This window comes from Dipodomys spectabilis, unplaced genomic scaffold, assembly GCF_019054845.1.
Source record: "Dipodomys spectabilis isolate Male_0828 unplaced genomic scaffold, ASM1905484v1 ptg000024l, whole genome shotgun sequence".
Taxonomy (NCBI): Eukaryota; Metazoa; Chordata; class Mammalia; order Rodentia; family Heteromyidae; genus Dipodomys; species Dipodomys spectabilis.
This window is the reverse complement of record NW_024870701.1, coordinates 11,940,434-11,962,456: the sequence shown is the minus strand read 5'-3', so window position 1 is coordinate 11,962,456 and position 22,023 is coordinate 11,940,434. Positions and strand designations below refer to the sequence as shown.

The window sequence follows — 22,023 nt, the reverse complement described above, 5'->3', positions numbered from 1 at the left end:
AAGGTCCACAATGTTTCTAAAATAGTACAAGTATCTCTAAAATAGGAGAAGTATTCAGCATCTTAAGAGCTGTAAAATATTTCTAAGGCAGGATTTTTATATGGCAACCCATCAGATTGATTTAATTGATAAAAAACCATGTCAAATACTTAGGCTCTATTCTGGAAATTATATTAATTATTAGTGTGATATATAACTGATTTGTAGGTAACTTTATTATCATGAACTCTGAAGGAATTTGAAATAAAAATGCATAGTTTTTCACTCCTTAGCTACTTATATTGACAAAACAATAGAAGTGAGATGTGCCTGAATAGAACCTTTAGTGTGGCAAGGACAGTGGGAGTTTCCATAATAAGCAGTACTGAAACAAGTCATTTAGTGTTATCTAGGGTATGACATTTAACCCAAACAAAATCCAAATCAGATAATATCATTTTTGCTCCCACCATTTTATTTCTGGAAATTTTCCTATCAAAAATAAATAAAAACCAGGCTGGGAAGGTGGCTTAGTGGTAGAGCACTTGCCTTGCATGCATGAGGCCCTGGGTTCGATTCCTCAGCACCACATAAGCAAAAAGAAAAAAGCCAGAAGTGGGGCTGTGGCTCAAATGGTAGAGTGCTAGCCTTGAGCTGAAGAGCTGAGGGACAGCACCCAGGCCCAGAGTTCAGGTCCCATGACAGGACCCCCCCCCAAAAAATAAATAAAAACCAATTTCTCTTCCACAGGTAGAATGACATTGTTTTATGCGAGACCTAATAGGCTAACTTAGTTTTAAATATGTTTATAAATTTGGATACCTGTCTCAACTTCTAATGAGATAGTGTCTATGAACTTTACCCCCCTAAGCTTTCTACTTTCCAAGAATCAGGACATCCAATGTTTACCACTTGTACACAGTCTGAATGGTTACCCTGTGTAGACCAGAATTCCCACCTGATCAATGACAATTTTTTTGGTCTTATTAACTTGATAAAATATAGGCTTTCTTCAACTAATAACTGTTAAGCCTCCAGTAATTCTTACCTAATAAAATTTATACAATTTCCAGCTTTACCTAAATTTTCAGATATTTTTTTCTCCCTCAGGCAAATTTTTCAAAATAATATTCTGGAGCCAGTCATTAGTTTTTTCTGCATAAGTATACGATAGTAATAATTAGAGAATCACAGAGTTTCCATAGTGGAAGGAACTTGATGACATCATGTCTAACTCACATTCTCCATGGGGTACAATGAAGGCCTGAGGAGTTGAAGACTATTGCCAAAGTCACACAGCCACTTTGAAGAGGAGCTCTGACTCAATCCTGGGACATTTGAGTCTCAGTTCAGTGGTGATTGTTGCCACACCTCCCTATCCAGTTTATAGTACAAGAACATGATGACTATCCTTAGGAAGAAAATGCCAAAGGACTCTTGTGATCAAATGAGACACCCCAGTGAAACCTAGAGCTTTGGATGCCTTTTATTGGTGAAGTCAGTCAAAACTTTGTTTAAAGTACTCCTTGTGGTTGAGAAGTAGCTGACACACAATACCCATAAGTCTCTGAGAAGTAGCCACTCCCTCATTAGTGGAACAGGCAATGATGCCCCAGAGAGTCTTTGATTTAGTTAATGAAAAAAGAGGCTGAGTTCAAGAACAGAAAATTAAAGACAAGTGGAAATGCTTATTTCCTTTTAACATCTACAATAGCAAACTTATTCACCTTAAACATTTGTTGCATTTGTCTCAGTTTTGAAATGAGATCTTTGCTTTCCAGATCTAGGTATTATGACTTCATATCCTAAGGAAATTCATAGGAACTTAATACTTTTCATAATGGTTGGGAAATGTCAAGCACAAATATTTCAGTATCAGTAAGAAATGGGGGAATCATTCAGTACCAAATCCCACCAAGATTATTAAAGAAAATAAATTAATACTACCAGAAGGGACCATGGGAACACAGAATATATAGAATATACTAGTCTTTCAAGATCAAGGAGAAGAAGAAATTAGCTCTGCAATTAAAGAATTTTATCATAAAACATGCCTGAGCAGAAAGAATTTAATGCACAGAAGTTGCTTCTAACATTTTGACATATGATGTTTTCCGTACAACAAACTAGTCCTCTCTGAGTCAGTGCATGGAGAAGTGTGTCAATAGGAATACACCTACACTTTACCCTTTCTGTTAATGACCCAGACAGGTTTTTAACTGTTTAGTAACTTTCTCACTTGATAAATTAACGATGGTTGTTGTAACTTGACATTGTACTTTTATTTGGTATTTCCTCATTAAGAAATGATTTTCACCAATTGTCTTATTTAAAAATCCGTCTTTCAAACTCAGAGGATGGAAACTTTCACCACTGCCCTCACATTCCCTTCCAAATTTGAGCCATATGCCCATTGGCACAATTAGGTATCTGCACCTATTTGAAGTTCTTAGAAATATAAGTGCCAGAAAAATTGAACTCACTGTATCACTAGCTAACCATGGGTTCCCAGCTCTGGCTATCTTGTCTTTTAGAACTGATGCCCTGATGGACTGAGAGGATGCAACTTGCTTAAGAATAATCTAGGAATCATTTCCCAAACTTAAGCCATTGTACTTCTGTGGGTGTTCCTGGGAAACTGAGTTACAACCCAATTTAGGGTACATGATGCCACTTCGCAGGCACTTTATTCTCTGACTGCTCCCAGGTTGAAGGAAAGCAATATAATAGCCAAAGTACTATGTTTACTTTAGAGAAATACATCACTTAAAAGCTTTCCTTCTGGCCTGTAGGGATGCTCTCATAATACAATTTAAATGTTTCATAATTAGTTGCAACATAATTTTGATACAGCTGACAGCCCTCTTTGAAAGAAACTCCTTGGGAAATAACTGTTCAGAAGAAAAGAGCTTGATCAATTTCCTGTAAAATTGCTTACCATTTGCCCTGAGAAATTTTTATACCAATATGTCTGGTTTAAGTGTAAATAAAAAATAATAGAAAAAAGTTTTATTTCCAATTAGCATTTTAGAATTGTCCTACCATTTAATCTGAATTAAATTGTGTCTCTGGGGCCATTTGAATCGAATGCAACAGAATTCCACAGCATTTCTATACTCCTTGGCTCCTTGAGAAATAGGGTTTGCTTTGAAATCAGCAGAGGCTGAGTTCCCAGTTCTCCCTTTGCAAAAAGGAGTTTAAAGCTAGAATAAATTCCATGTAGAAAACCAGGCAGTGAGCAGAAGAGACAAGACTTCCAGGCTGCATTTCTTCCCAGGCTTAAAATTCAACTTACCATTAGGATGATCAAAAGACAAATGTTCCTGAAAAGTAGCCAATCCATTCCTCTGGACTTTTCTTGTGCACAAATCCTGATGAGATTCAATTTTAGTCCAGGTCTTCTGAGTCCTGAATTAGGCTCTGCGGGAGGATGTGTTTCAAGACGCCCTTTTAGGAAGGCATGGGTGATAATTCTGGGGCTCTCTGAGCAGAGGGATGAAGATACTCTATAATGACTCGGTTTCCCCACCCCAAACTGCTGGGCCGGTCTGGAAGGCTAGCATTGTTTGGGCTCTGGGTAAGAACGAAGACACACCTTGATTCTTATTGCACTGAAACCCTTTGTTGGACACCAAAGAAAAATCTTACAGAGTGAGGACCAGATTTACGGGTAAGATACCCAATGAATAATAAATTACTCACAACATGAAAAATAATTAAAACGCTAGGGCCTATCATCATGCTGAATAAAATTAGAAGGCTCCTCCTGACTGCCAACATTGTAAAAGCAAAATTACATACACAGACAACACATACACACACATGTTCACTACAGAACCAGCTTTAAGGAATGAAACTGAAAAGACACTGGGTCTAAAGCATGGCTCAAGGAGAAAGACAGGGTAACAAAATTCTCCTTTCTTAAGTCAAGGTTTCTGGCTTCTCTTTAAAATGTCCTTTGTTCAACTCATTCTTTGGCTGTTGTGGGGCTTGAACTCAGGGCCTGGGTACCATCCCTGCGCCTCTTCGTGTTCACCACTTGAGCCACAGCACAACTTCTGGATTTTGAGTGGTTAATTGAGATAGGAGTCTCACAGGGACTTTTCTGCCTGGGCCGGTTTTGAACGATTCTCAGATCTGAACTTCCTGAGTAGCTAGGATTATAGGCGTGAGCCACCGGTGCCCGGCTTGTTCATCTTAATTTTAAAGATGTTCTGGAAAGATCACAGTTAATATGAAACAACTTGTTGAAAATAGGACTAGTATATTTGTTTCCAACATTTGACATCTTTCTTCTAGTTATATAACTGATACTTTGTGGCACATTATTTATATAATTGTTTTAAAGCTATATCAGTCAAGTTTCCTCACCTCTCATTAAATCCCCCCTGATTAAAAAAAACCAGTATAGAAGGTGTTTGAGGAATACCTTTTGAACCATCACAAATGTTTTGTAAAGAAAATCTGCAATGGACAGCTGTAAATTTTTTTTAAATATGCAAAAAAATTAGAGCATTATGTGAATTGTTCTGATGTCATTTTTCTCTTTTTTGTTCTCCCTTTCCCATTGTGCTCATGGGCTTTGAATGGGGTATAAAGTGTCCTCATGCAAAAATTGCAGGTTAGAAGCAACAGCAACTAACATAAAAAGAACTTGCAGTAAATGTTCTCTAATTGCTAATGGGTGCTGGCTGGAGAGTTTCAAAGGCAAGCAGCATCTTCACTGTCCTGCCTTCGTCACTCAGAAGCAAGGTGGATTCTAGTGATGGAATGTAGGCGGTACAGCTCTTGGTTTCTTGAGACACTTAGCATTTTTCGAAGTGAGGGAAGAGACAAGGCAATTAGAAGGCTGAAGAGAGATGAATTATACATTGGGGATGTTTATAAGAGAAAGAGGAGGAAATTGCATTGAAACAATGGGAAAATGATTGGTAACATATAGGCAGTATCTGAAGGTACTTACGTAAGCCATACTTTAAATTTGAGACTATACCTACCCCATTAGAAACATATAAGGTGAAGAGATAAAGCATAGGTGTATTATAGGCTTTTGAAGTATGTCATCAATTAGGTCCAAAATTATTTTAAGGTGAATGCTATCAATAAATAATGCTAAAAAAAAGATTCATAGTCAGAGTTCCAACCAGTATCTCAACAAATGTCTCTGAAGAGGGAGGGGAGGAGCTGCCTTGATATGAGAATTTGTTAATTTCAGAATGTTTTAATAGTAGAATGAATGTTTTTATTGGCATGGCATTTGGTGGCAGATTGTCTAAAATACTGACAAATCAGTCTTCTTCTGGTGATTTATTAAATCACAAGTGATTGTATAGTACATAGGTTTTTAAAAACGTTTTTACTATCTTTAAGTAGCTGCATAAACAAAGCAGTTTAATGAAGCATTTAACAAAGCAGTTTATGAATACAATGCATCTTGATCACAGTCACCCTCTTCAGCATTGTCACCCCCCCTTCAACCCATCCCTCCCCATAGATTTTTAAACCAAAAATGTCATGAAAAATCTGCTGTTGTGTGACTCTTCTAGGTCAGAGCTCTGATCATTTATCATTGTCGTGCTTATTTTTCAGTTCAGAGGTTTGAAATATGCCAATTATGCCTGCATGAAAAGTATTTTTCTCATCTAGGTCAGAGCAACATTAACCTTTTTGTATCCATGAGACATATGGTCTCTCAATAATGCTGTTCAAGTATGGGTTGTGAGGATGCTGAAGGAATTTGCGTTGCTTCTCAATAGGTGGAGAGTACATAATACTGTTTCTAACTTGAGACCATTTGTTTGGAATGTTTTTTAGTTTCTTAAACTAGGTGTACAAAGGAGTTGACATTCACCAAAGAAGTTTATGAATACAGTACCTCTGGGTCATATTAGCCCTTTCAACATTCTCAACTACACTTCCCACCCCATCTCTTCCCTCACTTTCCTTAATCTTTAGGTCAAGTATTGAATTTTCTTTGGCATTTAACAAAGCAGTTTACATAAACAATGCATCTTAATCTGTATCATCCTGTACCATCTGTACCCCACATTTGACACACCCCTTCCCTAATTTTTCTCAATTCTGTGGTATATACGATGCATTTTTGCTTGCATTCTATATCCTTCCTGCATTCATTCTTCTATTCCTCTCCCCTTGGTCCCCCTATCTTGCAAATACCCATTTCCTGGTACTCATTTTGTTGGGCTTTGACTTAGTCTTTCTAAAGAATTGTATTTGTAAATCCCAAAGAGCCTATTATACTTCAGTTTACTCATTTGTAACCACCTGCATACCACCCAGTCTGACGTTTACTTATAGATGTATAGGAACATTCAAGCTTGTACAAATGAGGGAAACCATGCAACCTGTGTTTCTCTGGGTCTGGATTACTTCACTTAATATAATTTTTTCCAACTCCAGAGACAGGTTGAAGTAACTCTCTCCATTCTAACAAGGCTTTTCATTGGTGGTAACAGTGATGCCTTGGTTTTGTAAAAACGTAGTGTAAAAGCATTTAGTTTACTTTTGAATAGAGAAAAACAATGAGAATTTGGCTATTGGTTCATGACTATTTGTGATAATTTGACTATTAGTGATGTTCCTTAACTTATAACTTGGTATATATCTATATCTATGGACATACCACAGACATGTAGTTTTTTTTTTTTTTAACCTTTGGACATTTAATGTGTAGTGCTGCTTAAGATTTGAATAATAGAAACACAGGAGAAGATAAACCATCTCAAAATAATGGACTCAAAAGCTTAATAAAATACGGCTGACACCTCTGCACGGGCTAGCAGCTTGATTAGTCCATGGATATGATAAATTTACATAGAGAAGATCCTGTGTTTTTCAATACTATGTACTGGGGCCATCAACCAAAATGCAATACAGAAAACCTTTGATAATAACAAGAATCACTATAGCACAACAGAGAATGAGTTCTAGAAGCCTGCACAAACTTGAATGCTCTAGTGGATTTATGGTTACTCAACGTGGGTCAGTCAGAACATACAAGCAAACTAAGGGAATACAAAGAAGCCAATGTTTGTCAAGCTAGTTTTCTTTCTGTAACTGTTACTAAGCAGGCTTAGAGCAATCTATAATAGTATGTCTCCTTAACACATAGTATTCTGAAAACTGATTTAACCAGCTAAAGAAATGCATTTTTGTCTTTCTCCCTCATGTAGTGAGGAATTAGGATAACTTGAAAGAACAAATGAAAACGTCCAGATCTCTATTTCACATTGCTTCTCATGAGAAATAAAACTATTCCTTTCTATCGCTCTGCCTGATGGAGATATTTTATAAAGGTTTACACTTTATAGCAACCATAACTAATTTCTTCTGAAATATTGTCTATCCCCATGAATGCGATTAATCAGATGAGTTACAAAAGAAAGAGCAGCAGGCAACAGAAAAAAGCATGACATTTTCTAGACATAGTCCTCCATTTGTAACCCCTGATTTCAAAGGTACTCAGAACACAAATCTGTAATTGACAAGGACAGGTGTTATCAGTCCGTTTTCTGTGGCTATTACAGAATTCTCAAGGGTGAGTACTTTTTAAGAAGAGATTCAGTACTCCTCTTATTTTGCTCAAACCTTTGGGAACTGAAAGTATAAAATCAGGAGACCCAGGAAGTTTAACCTCTGGTGAGAGCTGTATGGTTCCATCATCATATGGAAGATAGCATCTGGAAGGATCACTGAGTTTCTGAAGGGAGCGGTCACGTTAGAAAGCTAAGATGTGAACAAGATTCACAAGATACCATTGCTCTTTCCCTTAAGAACTACATCAATAACTGCAAGGGCACCATCCCCAGGGACTATCTTCCAATAGACCCCAACACTGTTTCCAACACCCCAGTACCATCACACAAGGGATCCGATTTCTAGCCCATACTTTTGGGTGATGCATACAAGCTATATTCAACTGAATCTTGTGATAACTAAGGAGTGATTGGTTGAGGCCCCATGTTCTTATTTGGACTTACTTCCTGCAAGAGATGTGCGCATGATCATTGGGTACAAGACATGTTTTAGTATTATATGTATGAAGGCAAAAATACTTGATGGCTGAACATCGTTTCTTTTTTAAAGCTTGTCCATATTTAAAAGTTTACCAAACTGTTGACTTTAGTGGTTGTTGCTAGAGACAGAAAGGTTTGAGTAAGTTTATAGTAAGTTTTAGAAAGATTTTAGTGCTTACCTTCTATGCAAAGCAGGGAATTTGACCTTCAGGTATGCTCTGGGTATTTATTTTTCTTGTGCTATGCTAAAGTAATATTTCTTATACCAGAGCATTTTCATTTTGCATATCACACCCTTGTGAACACAGTGAGAACTTTGGCAACTTGTATTTTTTTCAAAGTAATGCCATAGATGGCAGCTAATTTAATAAATGCTAGTACATATTCTCTGAAAAAATACATATGATCTATACAGACACTTCTATTATAGATATGATGCTAGCGTGGTGAACTTCTCCATTAAATCAACACATCATAGGGTTAGTGGTCAATATTATTTATGTAGTTAAGGGAAGCTCTTTTTCTTGAAAGCATGTGTGCGAGGAAAGGACATTTTAAAGTATATTATCGTTCTAGGCTATGTTTGTCAAATGTAGCACAGGTGATTCTAAAGCTGGTGCAAAGCAAAAGAGTTTTCTTTAGCTTGGGCCTGGAAGTATGTGCAGAAGGTAAACAAATTTGTCTCAGTTTTGACCTGGAGTAGTTGCTATGATGGTTCACCTGCATCACTGAAGATAAACATCCTGTCCCTTCATTAAAGTCAATTTAGGTATGGCAACAAAGGTCCAGCCAGCAGGTTATTCAGTGGGTGTTAGAAATCCTGGAGATTAAAGGTCAGTTTCCGTAAAGATGATGTTAGTTTATACCCTAAGATCATACTTAACCTTGAAGAATGAACCTCTGTTGATTCTGTCTGAGATTTCATATTCTTGGCATGGAATTTATTCCAAATACACTACGATAGAACATCTTGGCTTCCAGCTCTGTATTAATTAAAGTGTACTACTAACATATTTATTACATACTTGCTCATACTTTGGAAAATACCAGCCTCTTGATGTCTGAGCATGACAGTGGCACCTACACCACAGTGTGCTAATTAGTTAGGTGTCACATTGGCTAGTGACACAGGCAGTGCCCTCTTGTGCAAATCCATAGAGTTCACTTTGATGTTGTTAGTTATGCATCTGGATTACTCAGGTATAGAATCTGGACAGCTCAGGTTGCTTCAGCAAGAAATCTATGAGTAGGAAGGTCAAAAAGAAGGGACTTCTCCCCACCCCACCCCCGCCCAAGCATATACTTTTTGGGACAAATGTTGAACATGCAAACTTCTTGTTCCTAGACTTAGTGAAATTAGAATCGCTAGCTATAGAGTAAGATCTATTCATTTTAAACATCTCCAGGTAATTTCTGAGGCTGCTGTTTGAGGTTAAGAACTATAGAGTTAGAGCAATTGAGTGTTTCTATTGTGGGCCAGAGAAAGATTGTGCCAGGTAAACAGGATTTTTTCTTTCTTTTCTTTTTTTCTTTCTTTTCTTTTATTCTTTTCTTTTCTCTTCTTTCCTTCTTTCTTCCTTTTCTTTCATTCTTTCATCTTTGAAGTCAAGGCCTTGTATTTGTTAGGCTGGTGTTCCACCACTTAAGACAAGCCCATAGCCTTACTTTTTGATGGTTATTTTGGAGATGGATCCTAGTGAATATTTTCTGCTTGGGCTGGCTTTGAATCATGATCCTCCAGATCTCAGCTTCCTAGGATTATGGGCATAAACTATTGACACTAAGATATGATGTTTTTCTAATCTAATTAGTCTCTATTCATGGAAGGGATGAGATACTAGTCATTTTTATTTGATTTTATGTGAAATATTTACTTTCTTTTCCCTTTTCCCCCATTGTATTGTTGATGTTGTTAAAAAATAATTTATAAATATGTACTGACTCATTGTAGAAAGTGAAGGTAACATTTTTAGAAGAGTGACCTGCATTTTTCTCTCCCTTAAGAATTAATCGTGTGGTACTAGGTTCCCATATAAATATTCTCTGATTGTGTTATGGTTTTGTTACGTCCTGAGATTCTTATGGATGATGTCATTTTTAGAGGATCTCTACTCTTAGTCCACTTATGAGTAGGTCTAAGGCAGTTCCATTGCTCTTCACTATCAGCACACAACAATCTCCCTGAGTTTTGTGAGCTCATTTCTATCTTTACCATGACCTTTGTGATGTGAGGAAAGTGTATATTCTTTTACCTAATTTTAGAGATTTTTTTTTCTTGAGTCTAGTTTTACAATATTGGGAAAATATTGACGCATATTTAAAAATAAACGATTTTCCCTCTCCTTTACCCTCTGGTTCAAATGTGATACTAATTAGGTCTAAATATTTACACATCTCAACTTGTCCTGAAACATACTTAAAATAGTTGATCAAGACATATTTACAATCAAACAAAATCAAATAATTTTTGTATACACCCAATTCAGAATGAGAAGCTCTATTTAAAAAGTAAGCAGCATGGAGTGATCCAAGGACTGATTTCTCAAGAGGCTGTGAATGGAAGAATGAATTTTTAGGACAACTTGAATAGCAAACAGACTTTATGTTTTCATGTGTCCAACAAATAATTATTGGTGCCTCTGTTTACTTCTGGGCTGACCTTTGTGCCTCACACACTGACTCAAAATTTGTTATTTAATCTTGCATATACAACTGATGGCCATACATGATTTGCTTTTTAAAATAAGCGAGGGGCAAGAACCTGTCTGACACGGTGAATTAGCATAATGTCATCAACAATGAGCTCTTATCTTGTTGGAGGTTATATTTACCAAGAGCAGTAACATCATGAACAGATAGCCTTTATTTCTGGCCATCAACAGATATCATAACATTTATCTATTCAGGTCATTCCTGAGTTTGTAACAGTAAAGCCAAGTCATGCAATAAGGAGAATAATTATATCTATAAACACTATATAGAGGGCAAACATCTAATTAATGTAGATAATAAAACCATGAAGGTACATAGTAATGACAAGGAGGACCTGAAAACTTTCCTGATTTACACAATCTTGATTTATTACCCAATTTACTAATATATTAGCTTATAAGTCATTCTTTTTTTAAAAGTTTTTGTTCGTTTGTTTTGGTGGTACAGAGGTTGAACTCATGGTCTTAGGCTAATTATGCAATAAGGGTCCTTAGTACTTGAGCCATAACTCCAGTTTCAGCCTTTTTTGGCTCTAATTGTTCTTTTAAATAGAGGTTAATGTTTCATTACTTTTTAAAGGTTTTTTCTTTTGTTAGTTGTAGTGCTTGAATTCAGGACCTGTATGCTGTCCCTGACCTCTTTTGCACAAGATTAGTGCTTTACCACTTTGAGCCACAGCTCTACTTCTGGTTTTTATGTGGTTAATTGGAGATGAGTTCCATGAGGACGTTTCTGTTTGGGCTGGTTTTGAATCACAATCCTCAGATCTCAGCCTCCTGAGTAGTTAGGATTACAGGCATGAGCCACTGTCACCAAACACACATTTATTTCTTGCCTGGACTAGCATGCAATCCTCCTTTTATGATTCCAATGGAGCTGGGATGACAGGTACATACCAACATGTTGGACTATTGATTAAGATGTGGCCTTATTAACTTTTTTTTTTGCCTAGGCTAGCCTCAAACCAAGATCCTCTCAATTTCCACATTTCAAATACTGGAACCACAGGCTTGCACCACACTTAAAGGCTTAAGGCTCATTCTTACAGAAAATGTTCAAGAAGGCCTGGTCAATCAAAATTCTGAGGTATCTCCAAACGTATTTCACCAGAGTGATATAAGGCACACTGATGACGAACAGACTTGATGAGCCTGCTCCACATTTTTTCATGTACCTGCATTTCTACACTTCTGCTAAAGTGACTGTACCCATCTATGCAATAGACTCAGTGGGTAATACTTTCTAGTGATGGCCTGACCTGGTGTCAGTTGGTGTGTACAAATACACTCTCTTGCTCTGTGATTCTGGATGACTTAATTCTGCAGTAATTCACCACACGCTGGCTCCCAGTATATTTTCAGGACTGACTTTCATTTGCCTGTGGTTGTAACTGCTTTGATATTTTAGCTCCTATTGACTGCTTTCTGTTTTTGTTTCTGTCACAATTTTCTATGTGTGGTTTCTTTACAGCTATTTATCTATTTATTTATTTATTTATTTTACATTCTTTAAAAATTGCCCTGAAATCTTGTTTTGGGCTTTGCTTCTGGATGAGCTTATTATAAGATAATGATCAAATCGTTCTGAGCAGTGTGGGTCTATAATTTATCAAGCAGAATACATCTGAAAACAATATTCCATAAATTGAATGGAAGAAAGTGTGTCTCTGTGAGGGGGGGTTGGGGATGGGTGTCAATGTGACTTTCTAGGTCAAATCCATGTGAACTTTGGTAAAAATCAGAACCTGATACTCTGAATAGTTCTAGGAAGATTTTGTACAAGAAGTTTCAAAAAAATCATATTGAGTGAAGTAGGTGTATCTGTTAGCAAGAATTTGGCTTATTATATGGTATTTTCACAATAAAAAAGAAAAATAAATAAATAAATGAAAGTTGACTATAACTTACAAAAAATTAAATTAAATTAAAAAAAAGAATTTGGCTTATTAGAACTCAGTCACCAAGTCCACGGCTGGAATTTGACATCATTTTCAAATTACGTGATTAGCCTTGTGTTCTCCATTTATATTTATCCTATTTACCCTTGAATTTTGGGGACAATTTGTAATGAATTTGAAATTTAATTTTCTGCTCAACAACTTTATATCCAAGTTCTCTTTCCATGCTACTTTACTGATCTATCTGTAAGATTTTTTTCTTGTTTTCCTATTAAGCTGTGGTCCAACCATTCACTTGGAAGACTGCAGTATCTTTCTAGTTAGTCTCCTTGATTCTGTGATTTCCTCTTATGAGCACCTACTGTGAAGGTAGAGTGATGTTTTTAAAAATATAAATATTCGATAAGCACTGCTCATCCCAAACTTTCCAGTGGATTTTACCACTCTCATGAGTCAGGGTGTTACAATGGAGTGCAAAGCCAAACTCATCCCTTCTTACCTCTCACACCTCATCTTCTTTCTTTACTTTCTCTAGACCATCTGTGTCCTTGTTCTTCCTGAATACTCCCGTGTCAGAGTTGTTATGTACTTATGAAGCCACATGACTATCTTAATGGCAAATGGTATGATTTTATAAGCAAATAAGGAAAGCCATTTTAAAAGAAATAAAATAATAATGTAGATAAATGAAAAAATAAGTATGTAAAAGAAAGGTAAAAGTATAAAATCAACATGAATGTATAAAATACTAAGAATAGCAAATAAAATTTTAAATTCAAGCTTTTAAAAAAGTCTCATTAAATGAAGCTAGACCCCTAGTTTTGGATGTGGTTTAGTGTCATTGGGAAGTACTTTGCACAGTAGGCCTCTAGGTAAACAATAGGCCTCTAAGGGAACAAAAAGAAGCATGTTTCTTTCATGCATGTGTTTCTAATGCATTTATAAGATTATTTCTTTGTTGCTTTGTATGTCCCTCCCCCACAGTATAACCCCTGCTTTCACTATATTTGATGTCAGTATAACTTGTGGAGGAGATGGGGAAAAACAAGTCCTTTAAGGATACAGGTGGACCTGTTGCAACAATGAGAAGTACAAGTTGTCATGTCGAAAACGAGCTTTACAATGTTGGTGTTGGTGCGGGGTGGCGGGGGGGGGGGGGGGGGGAGGATTGGGACTGGGAGGGGAGGGGGGAGGCTGGGAAGGGATGTGAAGGATAAACAAAGGAGGAGGCTGCAATGCTTGGTAAGAAGTGTAGGCATTATCCTGCCCATGTAATTATAACCCCTCTGTACAGTATGTTCACAAATAAAATAAAATAAATTAAAAAAAAAAGAAGCACGGAATGGAAGAATAGAAATAGATTTTGGCATGTTGTAAATAAAATGATTACCTCCCCAAAATATGGGATGAAAATAACAACCTGATTTGACAACTTCTAATTATTTCTTACACCATAAAACCTTCCCAATCTTGTAATTCAGCAAAGATAATAGAGGCATATCAATCACTTTATTGCTGTAAACACAATGCTTTAGAAATTACAAGCTGTCTTGAAGAAGCCAACAGATGATGAAGTAAGGAACTAGCTACCCAAATAATCCAAAAACTTTCATATGGAAACTTGAAGGAAAGCAACTTGTTTTAAACATCACCCAAGATGAATAAGAGATTAAAGAAGCTTAGGAAACAGCAAAAGAAAAAATAAGTTATTCTAAATACAATATAACCAACTAGAAGGGAATGTAGACAGACAATAAATTATCAATTATTTCAAATTATATCAAAATTATTAGACTTTGTCCTAAATTAACTGAATCATCTTGAAGTAGATGACAGATTCAGTATCATTTATGCTAAGGATCTACCATGAAGTGATGTATTCTAATGGAGTGTTAAGTTTCAAAATATCAACAAATCAGAAATACTTGCTTTCCCTTCATAATTAGGTTACACTTTTTTAAATAGGCTTGGGATAATGGGCTAAGTATTTTTAAACATTTGCTTGAGTTCTAAATAGCCATGGCCAGTTTTGCCACCGTTTATAACATCTTTAAATCTTATACTAAAGCCACAGGGTGTCACATATATAATACTTTGGCTGACAATGAAATCTTCATGTGAATTTCAGAGATAAACTGTGTAGCCAGAAACATTCATTAGATATAGTAATACAACATTTTTGAAGAGTTGCAATTAAAATTCCGTCAGAACATCACACGGAATCAAACTTCTGATGCTAAGATCCTGATGCATAAATGTAGGACAAGTGTCCAGATAATGGTATATAAATAAACCTAGAAAATACATTTTCTGTAAAATCTTCAGTGCTAATAAAGTTAAACCGGGGAACATATGTAAAAGTGCATACTACCTAACCATGTATTTAGAATTCAATGTCAAAATTACCTTAAGATGGCATTTTTAGCGATAGTAAATGACAAAGAATTTATGATAAACTGTATTTTTTTTGCCTGAAAACAACCTTTAAAAAGTCAGTGTCACAAAAATATTCCAACCATATATGCAAAATGCTAAATTACTATCTACTTTTCTCCTTTAAGAGCAAGTTGGTGTGGGGCCAGCTTGAAATACGGATCTAAATTATTGCTATTGACGTATGGAAAGATTTCCAAATTTCTTCAAATTTAACTCAGTAAGAGAATTACACATATGAACTGGAGTAAACTATATGAAGATAAAAATGAAATCCTTCCCAAGGACTGTCAATTGAAAACAAAAAAATGCCCTTTATTGCTGTCTTGAAAGGATAATTATAAAGGTTAATACTAAACAGGTAGGACATCATTGTGCAATCCTGGAAAAAAAAATACTTTGATTTGAAGATACTTTCCTGGAAACATAGATAGCTGAAACTGTTGCTTAAAATTATGTGTTCTCTGGTTTTGTATAGATAATTCATTTTAACAGCCGTTAATAAAGTAATCAGTGTTCATTAGACTACCCCAAAAAATGTTTCTGGAAGGTGTCAGACATCTTAGGAAAATATTTACTAAGACAAATAACCTTTCTTTGGGCAGATACAATTCATTTTAATTAATTGATGACAATAAATAATTAACAATTATTTCTATTCCTTCAACTCTTGGAACCAAGCATACTAAGAACATTGGAATAAATCCCTTATGATCTTATTTCTAGAAAAATTACCTATCTTTGGTTAGCCAAAAGAAATCAAAGAAAGAGTCCCTTAGACTAGCTTTTTATACTTTCTGTGTTTTGGCATGCTATTGGTTATAAAATTTTTACATATTCTACAGAGTTAAAATGGAATATATATGGTGAGATTTAAAATATTAACTTTATCTCCTATTTATGTAGAGCAAAACAGCTCCTGGTAAAATAATTTCTCTAGGTTCTCTTTAACATTTGTTGGAATTCAATAGTATTCTTTGATTTTGTTACCTCTTGGGAAATTCAGATAGGAGAAAAGCTTTAAAATTGGTGTATAATTTACAACCCCAGAGGAAATACTTTTTCTACTTTTATTTTGTCATATCCATTTTCACTCCAATGAACTTATTAACACTGAATTTAAAAATAAGAGTAAAAATCCTTTTCATGCAATAGTGACTTATATTTTAAAATGCTTGATTCTTTCTAGAGAATTTTATTTAGATAGGTAGCATTACATAGCAAACACACAGAAATAATAAATCAAAAATTGCACATTACTAAAATTTGAAGCTAGAAAAATATATGATATTATTTCCAAACTGTCTACACATCAGACATTTTTATAAGCCAGGAGTGTATGGAGAGATCAAATAAGGAATTTAACTTTTTGCAAATAGAGAATGAGATAGAGCAAAAAGAAAAATGGGTTGCTTAGTACTATTTCACTCTTGGCATTACAACAGCATCGTCTTTGTTATAGGTTCCTGGGTGGTCACTTTAAAATGTCAGCAGAGGGTTGTTAAAGAAAAGTATTAAACTCAATTGCAAGTAATAACTAGTATGGCATTACTTTATTGAAAAGTTCTCCAGTTTTCCCCTTTGAAAAGAGTTTATATGTTCTAAAAAAAATTCTTGTAGAGCCCCTTAAAAAGTTTCCTAAAGCTTAACCACACTGCAAGCTCAGCTTACGTTAAGTCATTTTAACTTCAGAGTTATGTAATAAAGAGCTGGATATGAGCACAATCTGAAAATACAAAATGCATTGCCCATCCAGGTGCTTGGAAGGTCGTTTACCACTGGGGCAACACTCCGTCAGGCACCACTTGCTTCAGTCTAGGAAGCAAACTTGGCAAATGTTATTAATAACTCACAAGCACAGAGGTAAAGAGGAAGGCAAGTATGATGTCTCAGAACCTCACCAGTAGGCAATTATTTATTCAAGACCACACCTACCATGAAACACAGACTGGCATCTGAGAAGTCCTTGACTATACAGGAGACTGAATAGAAGCCTTAACTGGCTCAGACACTGCCAGTTTCCCTTGAACAAATTGTGCCCTCTTGCCACTCTAACATGATCTTGCTCCTAGGACACATTCTGTAGTTGGAATCTTATTATTTCATCTGGTTCATGTAAGGGGTAGTCAAGGTAGCAGCGACTGGTGGCTGATGGATTTGACTAGGGAGTCAGAAGTGTGTAGTGGCTAACCTTAGTTTGAATCTGTGCTTTGAATTTTATTTACATTAATTGAGACATTGACAGGGGGGAGAATTCAAATGTCTCCACCCACATGAGTTGAGATAGCATGTTTAATTATTTTTGAATATTGCCTGAGATATATGGCAATTCAGTACAGAGCAAGGAGAATTATGGCAATTGCCATCTCAACGCCAGTGCTTTTACATGACCACATTTTATTAGTTCCACATGCCGGATTAAAGGAGACCCAATAGGCCATGTGAACACAAAGAAGACTGTGCTTTGAGTTTTAGTTCACTGGCATGATTTCTTCCATTCGTATTAACATAACAAAACAAAAGTTTACAAATGCTAAGGAGAATGTGCCTCCTACAGCCATGTTTCTACGAATGGCTCTCATTGTGGTTTCTCACCTTGCTCCACAATTTTCTTGGCACCTCGATGTGCATTAGAAATTGCAACGTTAGATTTGGGAGGTGGAGGCCGAATCCAGACTCAACTGTGAACAAGCACACTGGGCTCCTTATTGCTTGCTGTATTGTACTGTGCTATACTTTGTGATTCGACTTCTAGCCATGCTCGGAGAGGCAGATCCCATGGTTTGGCTAAAATGATGGTCAGAGGAACGCATATTGCCAATGGTGGCTGTGCCTCCCATGCTGCTACTCAGGCCTCCGCCTCCACCCAGGTTGCTCAGTGCAATACCACCACCACTTACCCCAGCTCCACTCAACCCCCCACCACTGGCACCCAGGCTGGTGCTCACTAAGCCACTGGTGCATAGGTTCCCACCTCCACTCATCCCAGCCGCGCCACTAATTCCACTTATGCCAGCCCCAGACACAACCCTCTCTGTCACTATTACATTGTGGGCATTTGACAACTCAGGGTGCATACTCAGACTGCCCATCATGCCAGAAGTTGGTTGGATGACTCTTTCTGTGACTACCACATTTGAAGACTCTCTAGAATTAGGGATTGTAAAAGAAGTGGGTAGACTGGAACCTGGTGCTATTACCCTTTCTGTCACTATAACATTGGATCCATCTCTCAAGTCAGGCATATCTAAAATTCCATGCAAATCAGTGCCAGAGATGGGGCCTACCACTCTTTCCGTCACCACCACATTCGACGCATGACGGTTATCATGAAGGTGGACAGAGGGCTTCAGAGTGCCCGAGGTAGTGTAAGACTCAGTCACAGTGACATTGCCATAGCCCAGAGGATCAGAAATAGGTGTAGGGTGCTGTACACCAGGGCCCCGGGGATAAGTGCTCTCAGAAATTACGGTGGTCGTACCATAATGTGGGGAGATTGGTGGGTGTCCAGTAGCAATGGGCTCTGTTTGCTGAGGGATAATAGGTTCAGTGTTCAGAGGTGGCCAAGAAGGGTCAGGGTCTGGATAGGATTCGATTTCTTTCCCCAAGCTGATATCTGCCAACTTCTTAAATTTAGGCCCCAGCGTATCCAGGAAGTTTTCATCCAAGTCTTCTCCAATGAAACTACAGCAACCCACAGAGCCAGCTGGAGACCCTGCACCTTCAGTGTCATAGATCAGTAAACAGTCATTGCATGGGCGGGCTTCATCTTCATCCGCATAAGCGTATGCTTTCTGAATTTGTAGAGGAAAGAGAAAAGGAAATGATGAGTAATATTAAGGAACAATAGAACACTCTTCGCTAGTATTTTTCCTCATAGATTATTGTCAATAACAAATATGGAAAACACAATTCTAATGTCTATGGGAAATGTTTAAAGAATCATTGTATAATTGCTTGAAATAATTTGGTTAGAGATAGGTATCTTCACTATTTTGAATTTTACTGTTTGAAATTTACTTAGATGGGCTTGGTTAAAATGCTATGCACTGGACAAAACTCACATACAAAACTATATGAACTATTTTATAAGTAGGTTAAAAGGAAATGCATCAAATGTTGTACATAGTATACACAAACAGAAAGAGAAATGTAGGTTTAAATTGTTTTTTCTCTTAATGAAGCATTTATAAACAATAGTTTTATTCAGGATTATAGTTTTCTTTCTTCAGTTAGAAGATTCAGCTATTGTCTTATTTTAATGTGGCTTTTAAAAATTACTAACATTTGACCCTGGGTCTGTGCCACTTACAGATTCAGCATTGAAGGAGATAACAGATGGGTTTTAAAAATAGAATCTCTTTTAGAGAAATATAGCTTTAGTTAGAATCAGATGTAGAAACCTTCTGAAGATTTAGTATCACATGATAAATAACCACAGGCAATTGGATCTTCCTGGGAATAGCAAAGTTAACTGCTGATTCTCCAGGATTCACCGTTAGTGTATTACCTGAACTTAATTTTCTGACCATTCTAGGAGTACACCATGGCCCTCTTCTTGTAGAAGACTTACTATATGACTAGAACTAAGGGTAGTTCTGGCAATATAGAGAATATATGAGCTCAATGTGGAGGCAGATCTACAGACTAGCAGATTCTTAGTAATGATAAGTTATATAAAAGTGTATAAACAAAACACTATAAAAATACAGGAGCTGGGCATCTGTTGGCTCACATCTATAATCTTAGGGACTCAGAAAGCTGATCTCTGAGGATACCAGTTTTAAGTTAGCTTCGGCAGAAAAGTCCACAAGACTATGATCTCCAATGAACGACCAAAAAAGCCAGAAGTGGAGCTATGGCTCAAAGTGGTAGAGTACTAACCGTGAGCAAAAAAATGTCAGAGATGTCACTCTGGTCCTGAGCTGAAGCCCAAGGACTGGGGGTGGAGGGGGGGGGGACAGGAAGGGCTCAGCATAAGCAAAAGCATGAGAGCGTACACTGAGAATGTGGTACACTGAGAGCTTGGTGCCATTGAGCATTTTTAAGTGGGAGGATAAAGTACTCACACCAGAGGCTTACAAAGATAATTCCACAACAGGATAATTGGAAATCAAGACCAGACATCAGGAACTGAGACTCCCCAATGGAAATTAGTGAGCACTTAGAATATGGTGAGTGGAAGACACTTACCTGACAGAAGTAACTTTCCATGAAATTCATATTCAGACCTCCATCTCTACATTCTCTCATAGAATTTCTTCTTAATGTTCCAGAATATTCTTGACATATCTCAGGTGCAGCTGATGTTTTAACTCCATCCATTAGTTCAAATCCTGTTGTTCTTTCTTCTCCTCTCATATCTTGCATTTCTCTGCCACAGTACTCATTGGTATAAACTCCTAAAAGTGATCATAATAAATTCAAATTTTCTAATACATTGCAAGCTAAAACTAACTTGCTATAATGTGGGGCTTGTTTGGTCAAGCATGCATTTGCAAGTAAAGAAATAAGTTGAAAATGTCACTTCAGGAATGCAGAGATAACTATGATGACACTGAGTGCAAAGTACTATTAACTAACTAGCAGATTTGGTAACTATCTATTGCAATGGAGAGTGCAGAGGTTGCAACACCTACACCCTACAGAACTTGATTCAAACTGAGAAAAGTGAGAGGTAAAAATAACTCAAATTCTAAAGGCTAAAAACCATGATAAGCAAAACTTAATAAGCATCATTGCAAGCACAGGCACTCACAAGGCAAAGGAACCACTGGTTATCAGAGAAGAGGCTATGGCTATAGATAAAAGAAGGTTTTAATGGATTGATATGTGGGTGTGAAGTCTAGAGTTGAGCTTGTTGCAGTAGTTGAGATGTATGATAACGTGATGGCCTGGACTATGGAAGGTCCATGGGAGAAGAATAATCTTTGCATGGTAGGTGTCTCATGGCCTTCATATGTCAAAGGTTTTGGTTTTGAGGATAGTATGTTCATACTTTCAATTACTCTGACACTTTCTGCAGTTTATTGTTTCAGATTTATGCAAAGATTTATTGCCTTAATGAAAGAGTAGATATAAAAATAAATATTTGTGGGTTTGGCGGTTTGACAAGCCTTGAGAACTGATTGAGAACCAATGAAAAAGGAGATGTGTCAGATATGTACTAAAATTTTTTTTTCTTTCATGCGATTGTTTCTAACACATTTATAAGATTATTTCTTTGTTGCTTTGTATGTCCCTCCCCTACAGTATAACCCCTTGCTTTCACTGTATTTGATGTCGGTATAATTTGTGGAGGGGAAGCGGAAAAACAAATCGTTTAAATAGGGATACAGGTGGACCGATTGCAACAATGAGATGTACAAGTTGTTATGTCGAAAATGAACTTTACAACTTTGGTGCGGGGAAGGGGGGAAGCTGGGAGGATTGGGTGGGGAGGGGAGAGGATGGGAAGGGATGGGAAGGGGAAACAAAGGAGGAGGCTACAATGCTTGATAAGAAATGTACTCATTATCTTGTCCATGTAATTGTAAACCCTCTGTACAGTATTTTCACAATTAAAAAGAAAAAAGAAAAAGAAAAAGGAGATGTGAGTAAGCAATTAGTTTCTGCTTTCGTGGTGGAGTATCAGTGTCATTAATTATATATATAACTAAATATATATATAACTAAGTATACATAGTTATATATATTTCTCCTAATATATATGTATATTAGGATATAATATATAGATATAGATAGGACACAATATACACACATATATTAGTATGTATGTGTACATTAGGAGGAGAACTAATGTAAACATTAATGTATCTATTGTCACAAGATGTAAGCATTTTGATGTCTATTCCATTTTGGAGTGTTTAACATAGAAAAGAAATAATTATTACTTTGAAAAATGTCTAGGAGAAAAATATAAATCTATTAACATTTATGAAATAGATATCATGATACAGATATTTT

General features: G+C 36.6%; 1 protein-coding gene across 1 annotated transcript in view; it reads right to left on the bottom strand.

Moving 5' to 3' along the window:
* Window positions 1-17,660: 17,660 nt before the first annotated feature.
* The window catches only part of Dsg1 (desmoglein 1), a 32,633-nt gene continuing 28,270 nt past the window's right edge, over window positions 17,661-22,023 (bottom strand). The window contains exons 14-15 of the mRNA XM_042675325.1: window positions 20,251-20,459; window positions 17,661-18,851 (exon numbers count right to left, since the gene is read on the bottom strand). Of these exons, the coding sequence (XP_042531259.1) occupies window positions 17,763-18,851; window positions 20,251-20,459 (1,298 nt within the window). The 3' untranslated portion in view covers window positions 17,661-17,762. The remainder of the gene's footprint in view (window positions 18,852-20,250; window positions 20,460-22,023) is intronic.